Source organism: Antennarius striatus, chromosome 15 (assembly GCF_040054535.1).
Source record: "Antennarius striatus isolate MH-2024 chromosome 15, ASM4005453v1, whole genome shotgun sequence".
NCBI classification, from domain to species: domain Eukaryota; kingdom Metazoa; phylum Chordata; class Actinopteri; order Lophiiformes; family Antennariidae; genus Antennarius; species Antennarius striatus.
Genome location: NC_090790.1, coordinates 14,655,696 through 14,665,621, shown reverse-complemented (window position 1 = coordinate 14,665,621; position 9,926 = coordinate 14,655,696). Strand labels below are relative to the sequence as shown.

General features: G+C 41.3%; 1 protein-coding gene across 1 annotated transcript; it reads right to left on the bottom strand.

Moving 5' to 3' along the window:
- Nucleotides 1-298: 298 nt before the first annotated feature.
- LOC137608860 (serine-rich adhesin for platelets-like) lies at nucleotides 299-5,491 on the bottom strand. The gene has a single exon (XM_068335450.1). It carries the CDS (start codon nucleotides 5,489-5,491, stop codon nucleotides 299-301), a length of 5,193 nt encoding a protein of 1,730 aa, XP_068191551.1.
- Between the last annotated feature and the right edge of the window lie 4,435 nt (nucleotides 5,492-9,926).

Below are 9,926 nucleotides of genomic sequence, written 5' to 3'. Positions count from 1 at the left end.
AGTACCCGGAGGAGAACGCCTTAAATGGCAGGAAATGCTAACTTCAGACATGAACACAAAAACAACAGTTAGACACATCTATCTAATCAACAGATAATCATAATATGATCTATTGATTACAATTATATATTTTTTAGTTTATTATTTTTCTACTATTACTTGTTTTTCAATGTGAATGTGAAATTCACACACATGAATTTTTTTGTCAATAAAAATGCTTTTAAAAATTAAAAGTGACTCATGGATAATGCATAGACATACAATTTATGTATATGTATGGATTAGTGCAGTTTTTTGGTCATATCTTCTTGAAATCTTTATCATTGTAGGTAATTTGAACACTGTCATCCCATTGTGGTTTTGGTGGCTTTGGTGGCTTTGTCTTCTTTACCCCCTGACCGTAAGCAACGAGAGATGGTTTCTTTGGAAAAGGTTTCTTTTGCGGTGCTGTTGAACGTCTGCTGGTAGTTGGACTATTTTTATCGTAATCACTTTGACTGGCAGTTCGAGCTGGGCGTGAATGCGAAATTTTCACTCCATCCTCTCTTTCAACTGGTGTTACTGTTTGGAGTGAAGAAAACAGAGAGGCCTTCTCTGCTGTTACGTGTTTGACATGTTGACTGGGAATTTCTCCAATCTCAGTCTTTTTTAGTTTTACTGGAGTAGCTGATATTGAAGGAAACTTCTCTTTGGCTTTTACGTCTTGGTCACGTTGGCTAGGAATTGATCTTTCTCCAGTGTCTGTATCTATTGGTGTTGTTGATGTAGGTGAAATTGAGGGAGACTTCTCTTTGGCTTTTATGTCTTGGTCACGTTGACTGGGAATTGCACTTTCTCCAGTGTCTGTATCTATTGGTGTTGTTGATGTAGGTGAAATTGAGGGAGACTTCTCTTTGGCTTTTATGTCTTGGTCACGTTGACTGGGAATTGCACTTTCTCCAGTGTCTGTATGTATCGGTGTTGTTGGTGTAGGTGAAATTGAGGGAGACTTCTCTTTGGCTTTTACGTCCTGGTCACATTGACTGGGAATTGTACTTTCTCCAGTGTCTGTATCTATTGGTGTTGTTGGTGTAGGTGAAATTGAGGGGGACTTCTCTTTGGCTTTTACGTCTTTGTCACGTTGACTGGGAATTGCACTTTCTCCAGTGTCTGTATCTATTGGTGTTGTTGGTGTAGGTGAAATTGAGGGAGACTTCTCTTTGGCTTTTATGTCTTGGTCACTTTGACTGGGAATTGTACTTTCTTCACCATCTGTATCTACTGGTGTTTCTGGTGTAGGTGAAATCGAGAGACACTTCTCTTCGGTTATTGCATATTTGTCATGTTGACTGGGAATTGTACATTCTTCATCATCTGTATCTATTAGTGATACTGGCGTAGGTGAAATAGAGGGAGACTTCTGTTTGGCTTTTACGTCTTGGTCACTTTGACTGGGAATGGTACATTCTTTACCATCTGTATCTATCGGTGATACTGGCGTAGGTGAAATTAAGGGAGACCTCTCTTTGGCTTTTATGCCTTGGTCACTTTGACTGGGAATTGTACTTTCTTCACCCTTTGTATCGATTGGTGATACTGGCGTAGGTGAAATTGAGGGAGACTTCTGTTTGGCTTTTATGTCTTGGTCACTTTGACTGGAAATTGTACTTTCTCCACTGTCTGTATCTATTGGTGTTACTGGTAGTGGAGGTGAAATTGAGGGAGACTTCTCCTTGGATTCTATGTCTTGGTCACTTCGATTGGGAATTGCTCTTTCTCCACTGTCTGTATCTATTGGTGTTACTGATGTTGGTGATATTGAGGGAGACTTCTCCTTGGCTTTTATGTCTTGGTCACTTTGACTGGGGATTGTACTTTGTCCACTGTCCGTGTCTATTGGTGTTACTGATGTAGGTGACATTGAGGGAGACTTCTCCTTGGCTTTTATCTCTTGGTCACTTTGACTGGGGATTGTACTTTCTCTACTGTCTGTATCTATTGGTGTTACTGGTGGTGAAGGTGAAATCGAGGTAGACTTCTCTTTGGCTTCTATGTCTTGGTCACCTTGACTTGGAATTGCACTTTCTCCACTGTCTGTATCTATTGGTGATACTGGTGGTGAAGGTGAAATCGAGGGAGACTTCTCTTTGGCTTCTATGTCTTGGTCACCTTGACTTGGAATTGCACTTTGTCCACTGTCTGTATCTATTGGTGATACTGGTACTGAAGGTGAAATTGGGGGAAACTTCTCTTTGACTTCTATGTCTTGTTCAGTTTGACTTGGAATTGCACTTTCTCCACTGTCTGTATCTGTTGGTGACACTGGTAGTGTAGGTGAAATTGAGAGAGACTTCTCCTTGGCTTTTATCTCTTGGTCACTTTGACTGGGAGTTGTACTTTCTCCACTGTCCGTATATATTGGTTTTACTGATGTAGGTGAAATTGAGGGAGACTTCTCCTTGGCTTTTACCTCTTGGTCACTTTGACTGGGAGTTGTACTTTGTCCGCTGTCTATAGCTATTGGTGTTACTGGTGTAGGTGAAATTGAGGGAGACTTCTCTTTGGCTTTGAAGTCTTGGTCACTTTGAGTGGGGATTATACTTTCTCCACTGACCGGGGATTGTACTTTCTCCACTGTCCGTGTTACTGGTGTAGGTGAAATTGAGGGAGACTTTTTTTTAACTTTGATGTCTTCGTCACTGTCACTGGGAATTGTACTTTCTCCACTGTCCGTACGTATTGGCGTTACTGGTGTATGTGAAATTGAGGTAGACCTCTCTTTGGCTTTTATGTCTTCATCACTTTGACTGAGAATTGTACTTTCCCCACTGTCCGTATGTATTGGCATTACTGTGGTAGGTGAAACTGAGGGAGACTTCTTTTTGACTTTGATGTCTTCGTCACTTTCACTGGGAATTGTACTTTCTGCACTGTCCGTACGTATTGGCGTTACTGGTGTATGTGAAATTGAGGTAGACCTCTCGTTGGCTTTTATATCTTCGTCACTTTGACTGGGAATTCTACTTTCCCCACTGTCCGTATGTATTGGCGTTACTGATGTAGGTGAAACTGAGGGAGACTTCTTTTTGACTTGGACGTCTTCGTCACTTTCACTGGGAATTGTACTTTCTCCACTGTCCGTCCCTATTGGCGTTACTGGTGTTGATGGAATTGGGGGAGACTTCTCTTTGGCTTCTATGTCTTCGTCACTTTCACTGGGAATTGTACTTTCTCCACTTTCCGTACGTATTGGCGTTACTGGTGTATGTGAAATTGAGGTAGATGTCCTTTTGGCTTTTATGTCTTCATCACTTTGACTGGGAATTGTACTTTCCCCACTTTCCGTATGTATTGGCGTTACTGTGGTAGGTGAAACTGAGGGAGACTTCTTTTTTACTGTGATGTCTTCGTCACTTTCACTGGGAATTGTACTTTCTCCACTGTCCGTACGTATTGCTGTTACTGGTGAATGTGAAATTAAGAGAGACCTCTCTTTGGCTTTTATGTCTTCGTCGCTTTGACTTGTAATATCCCCACTGTCCATATGTAATGGCATTACTGATGTAGGTGAAATTGCGAGAGACTGCTTTTTGACTTTGACATCTTCGTCACTTGCACTGGGAATTGTACTCTCTCCACTGTCTATACTTATTGGCGTTACTGGTGTAGGTGAAATTGGGGGGCACTTCTTTTTGGTTTGTGTGTCTTGGTCACTTTGACTGGGAATTATACTTTCTCGACTGTCAGTATCTATTGGTGTTACTGATTTAAGTGAAATTGAGGGAGACCTCTCTTTCGCTTTTACGTCTTGGTCGCTTTGACTGGGGATTGTACTTTCTCCACTGTCTGTACCTATTAGTGTTACTGATGTAGGTGAAATTGAGGGGGACTTCTCTTTGGCTTCTATGTCTTGGTCACTTTCACTGGGAATTGTACTTTCTCTACTGTCCGTACGTATTGGTGTTACTGGTGTAGGTGAAATTGAGGGGGACTTCTCCTTGGCTTTTATATCTTGGTCACTTGGACTGGGAATTTTACTTTGTCCACGGTCTGTATCTGTTGGTGTTATTGGTGTAGGTGAAATTGAGGGGGACTTCTCTTTGGCTTTTATATTTTGGTCTCTTTCACTGGCAATTGTACTTTGTCCATGGTCTGTATCTATTGGTGTTATTGGTGTAGGTGAAATTGAGGGGGACTTCTCTTTGGCTTTTATATTTTGGTCTCTTTCACTGGCAATTGTACTTTGTCCATGGTCTGTATCTATTGGTGTTATTGGTGCAGGTGAAATTGAGGGGGACTTCTCTTTGGCTTTAATATCTCGGTCACTTTGACTGGGAATTGTACTTTCTCCACTGTCTGTAATTATTGATGTTGCTGATGTAGGGGAAATTGAGGGGGACTTCTCTTTGGCTTTTACTTTTTGATCACTTTGACTGGGAGTTGTACTTTCTCCACTGTATATATCTATTAATTTTACTGGTGTATGTGAAATCAAGGGAGACATCTCTATGGCTTTTACGTCTTGGTCACTTTGACTGGGAATTGAACTTTCTCCACTGTCTGTGTGTATTAGTGTTACTGATGTAGGTGAAATCAAGGGAGACATGTCCTTGGCTTTTACGTCTCGGTCACTTTGACTGGGAATTGAACTTTCTCCACTGTCTGTATGAATTTGTGCTACTGATGTAGGTGAAATCAAGGGAGACATGTCCTTGGCTTTTACATCTCGGTCACTTTGACTGGGAATTGTACTTTCTCCGATGTCTTTATCTATTGGTGTTACTGGTGTAGGTGAAGTTGACGGGGACTTCTCTTTGGCTTTTACTTCTTGGTCACTTTGACTGGGAGTTGTACTTTGTCCACTGTCTATATCTATTGGTGTTACTGGTGTCGGTGAAATCGAGGGAGACATGTCCTTGGCTTTTACGTCTCGGTCACTTTGACTGGGAATTGTACTCTCTCCGATGTCTTTATCTATTGGTGTTACTGGTGTAGGTGAAATTGAGGGAGACTTCTCTTTGGCTTTTATGTCTTGGTCACTTTTACCGGGAATTGTACTTTTTCCACTCTCTGTTTCTATTGATGCTAATGTTGTTTGTGAAATTGAGGGAGACTTCTGTTTGGCCTTTATGTCTTGGTCACTTTGACAGGGAATGGTAGTTATTCCACTAACAGCGTCTGTTTCTGTTACTGGTCGGAGTGAAGTTGAGGGAGACTTCTGTTTGGCTTTTACACCTTTGTCACTCTGACTGGGAATTGTAGTTTCTCCTCTCTCAGTCTCCATTGGTGTTATTGGTCTGGGTGAAATTGAGGGAGACTTCTGTTTGGCTTTTACGTCTTCGTCACTTTGACTTGGGATTGTACTTTCTCCACTCTCCGCAGCTGTTGGTGTTACTGGTGTAGGTGAAATTGAGGCAGAAATCTTTTCTGCTGTTACATCTTGGTCTCCACTGTCTGTATCTATTGATGTTACTTTTCTGGGTGAAGTTGAGGAAGATGTCTGTTCTGCCATTACACCTTTGTCACTTTGACTGGGGATTGTACAATCTCCACTGTCCCTATCTATTGTTGTTAGTGATGTAGGTGAAATTGAGGGATACTTCTCCTTGGCTTTTATGTCTTGGTCACTTTGACTAGGGATTGTACTTTCTCCACTGTCCGTATCTATTGGTGTTACTGATGTAGGTGAAATTGAGGGAGACTTCTCTTTGGCTTTTACGTCTTGGTCACTTTGGCTGGGAATTGAACTTTCTCCACTGTCTGTAGGTATTGGTGTTACGGATGCTGGTGAAATTGCAGGAGACTTCTTTTTGCTTTTTATGTCTTGATCACGTTGACTGGGAATTGTACTTTCTCCACCGTCTGTATCTATTGGTTTAACTAGTGTAGGTGAAATTGAGGTAGACATCTCTTCTGCTGTTATGTTTTGGACACTTTGACAGGGAATTGTAGTTTCTCCACTGTGTGTATCTCTTGGTTTTACTGGCGACGGTAAAATTGAGGCAGACATATCTTCTGCTGTAACATGTTGGTCACTTTGACTGAGAATTATAGTTTTTCCATTTACTGTATGTATTGGTGTTACTGTCCTGGGTGAAGTCGAGGGAGAAATCTCTTTGGCCTTTACGTCTCGGACACTTTGACTTGGAATTGTAGTTATTCCACTGTGTGTATCTATTGGTGTTAATTTTCTTGATGAAGTTGAGGGTGATTTCTTTTCTGGCGGTACACCTTTTTGACTTTGACTAGGAATTGTAGTTTTTCCACTGTCAGTGTCTTTTGGTGTTACTTTTCTGGGTGAAGTTGAGGGAGACGTGTCTTCTGCTGTTAGATCTTGAACATTTTGACAGGGAACTTTAATTTCTCCACTCACACTCACTTTTGGTGCTACTGGTCTGTATGAAGTTGATGATGGCTCATCTGTTGTTATGTCCGTCTCATCTTGAACGGGAATTGTTTCAACTCTTGTTGATACTTCCTCTTCTCTTTCAGTGTGATGGCTGTTATCTACAAAAGGTGACATATTTCAAATAGAATTAGCCATTTTATTGGGGATGACTTATTGCAATGGTCCAATCTTCTATAATAGTGTCTGTCCCTTCATAAGTAAGTAACTCGGTACGGAACTTGGAGGATCTGGTCAGCCATAATAAACCATCAGGTTGTACTTACAATTACCTCTCCCCTGTCTTCAAGAAGGTTTTCCCTAGTTCAGGGCAGATGGTTCTTGTCATAAACAGCAGTCTGTGTACTGGTGTTATTCCTCTTAGTTTTAAAGGTTTGGTGGTACAGCCCCTTCTAAAGAAATCTGGCCTAAATAGTAGTGTGCTTCACAATTTTAAGCCCATCTTCAAGCTGCCTTTTATTTCCAAAATACTGGAGGAACTTCATGTCCAATTAAAGACTTTTTTGGATGTACATCATGGAGTCCTAGAGGTATTTCAGTCTGGATTTAAAAAAACATTACATATCACAAAGTCAGTTTTTAAAGATATTTTTATGGCAAATTACTCTGCTGACCATGTAATTCTTGTTCTGCTGGACATACTGTGTCTGCAGACCTAGCAGGCATTTGTGGTACTGCTCTAAACTGGGTCAAATCTTATCTAACAGTGAGAAGTCTAAGTGTTTGCCCTAGAAACTCGGTCTGGAGACTGCTCTGTTGCTGTTTGGGGTTCTACGGAGGTCATTTTTAGGGCCATTGTTTTTCTCCCTGTATCTATTGCCTCTGTATTCAATCTCGGGGAAGCATGGTATTTCTTTCCACTGTATGCTGAAAACAGTCAGATTTATGGGCTGTTAAAAGAAAAATGCTGTCCCCCTCACACCACTTCTGCACTGTCTCCAAGACATGACAAAAGCCTGGATGACCCTGAACTTTTTCAACCTTAATGAAAAGAAAAATAAGGTGATGGTGTTTGGTCCCAGTGGATCTTGCAAAACCCTTTCTCTGGATTTGGGCCCATTGGCAGCTTATGTAAAGCCATCGGTTTCGAACCTGTGTTTTAAGATGGACAGCGACCTTAATCGGCAGATTAGTGTGCTGATTAAATTGAGTTTCTTCCTCATTAGGCTGGTGCCTAAGAGAAAAACCTTCCTTTTACAGTGACGTCTTGAAAGTTAACCATGCCTTTGTAACATCTTGGCTGAATTACTGTAACAGTATTTATTTTGTGGTCAGCCGATCCTCCCTCGCACATCTCCAGCCGGTGCAGAATGCAGCCACTCTGCTACTAACTGAACCATTTAAGAGGGAGCACATCACTCCCATCCTGGCTTCCCTCCACTGGCTGCCTGTTTTGCTTCACCATGCCTCTAGAAGTTGCTGGAGGGATTTGCTGGAGCCTATCACAGCAGACTTGGGGTGTGAGGTAGGGTACACTCCAGGCACGACACCAGTGTATAATGGAGTCAAAAAGTAAACAATGGACAGTAAACTGTACAGCCTTTGTACAGTACATACAATTAAAGGAGAGTGGATCAAATGTCAGTCTGACTTGACCTACCCATGTACAGTAAATTAGTTAGTGAGTATGCACAAGTAATGACATTTATTGTTAGCTTCTTGTATCCTAAGACTTCTCATATGAAGAACAGAACGAGGAGAGTGAACAAAGACTTTCTATACCTGTGTAAGTTATATCCACTACTAAGAGACATGCTCAACTGAGGTGTGAGTGCATGAATGATGAGCGAACAGAACATTATTTATGCCGAGAAAGTGAAAGATTTAGAACAAGAATGCAAAATAGGGATGAAGAACAACATAAGCAATGGGGAGCATAAGACATACAGAAGCATCGTGAAAGGAGACATGGTCCTTCAATAAGTGAAGACGTTGCTGCGCCGATAGAATCTTTCAATATTGGTTATATGAAGGCAGGGATTATTATTATTACGGGGATAATTATTATGTAAATAATTTACAGAGGTCCTGATTATTATTAATATTATTATTATTGCTCTAATCTATCTATGTAATTTACACAGGTCCTGCTACTTATTAATGTGCATCTATATTAATCAGACATTCTTATTAATTTTTAACATTTAACTATTGTACTTTAGTGATCCCAATTTTAAACATGGCAAAACCAACATAGAACCTCAAACTTACACCAATCCTGTAAAAAGTTGATGTTGATGTCATCATTCACTGAGAGATCAATCAATAAAAAACGAAGAATGTCTTCGGGCGATTCTTGGAGCAGTAGTCTTCGAACAGTCTGCAACAGTCTTCTGGTCTCTTCCTCACTTAGCATGATAATAGACTTTGGACTTGAAGCTTACAGGAAGTTGGTCAGGTCAAACATTTATAATACAGGTTCAATGCATCTTAAAATGGAAAAGATGAAAGGAAATAAAACCCAGACTGCTTTCATGTGACTCATGAAACACACCAAATTCAAAACTATGGTGACATCAAAACCTTTTGATGTCACCATAGTTTTTGTGATCAAAGATTATTGATTCATTTTCTTGAATACAAGACTTGTCGTATCGTCAGAATGAGACGATACTGGAGTAGGGGGATGATAGAAGAACAAAGACATGGAGAGGGACAATGCATACGGAAAAAACAGTAAACAATGAAGGCTATGATTATCTGGTCTTCAAGACAAAGGATGATACAATGAGAGGATGAGACAATTATAGACACAGGACCTGGGAGTTTCATACAAACTCCACACAGCAAGGAATCAAACTCAAAACCTTCTTCCTGCAGTAATGATAGTAATAGTAGTAGTAGCAGTAGAAGAGTAGCAACGAGGAATTAAATAGCTGTTGTGTTTATTGGAGAAAATGGAATCTCACCTGCAAAACATTTTTCTCTTCCGTTCGGTGTGTTCCGTTACGGGTCGCTACAGCGTGTCATTTCTTTCCATGTCAGTCTATCTCCTGCATCATCTTCTTTAACACAAACAGCCGTCATGTCTTCTTCACTACACCTTTCCAGCTTCTCTTTGGTCTTCCTCTTGCCCTCTTTCCTGGTAGCTCCATCACCATCACCCTTTCACCAACATCCTCAACATCTCTGCTCTGGACGTGTCTGTTAGGGTTTTACTCTGAGCAAAACCCTCTTTGGTTCTTTAAGCTCAATTGAGAGGTGTATCTTCAATGATAAGACAAGTTATAGTCCAAACAAGCTTTACTGACGAAGTTCAGCAGTTTACAAAGTTGGTGAGGATACAGCGCTGGGCTCTTCAGCAGACGCAGCAACAAACCTCTGGAGAAGAGCCCTGAAGATCCCCGAAGAGCCTCTCCAGAACCCCTGAATAGACCTTGCCAGGGAGGCTGAGGAGTGTGATCCCCCTGTAGTTGGAACACACCCTCTAGTCCGCCTACTTAAAAAGGGGGACCAGCACCCCAGTCTGCCAATCCAGAGGTACTGTCCCCGATGTCCACGCGATGTTGTAGAGGTGTGTCAACCAGGACAGCCCCACAAC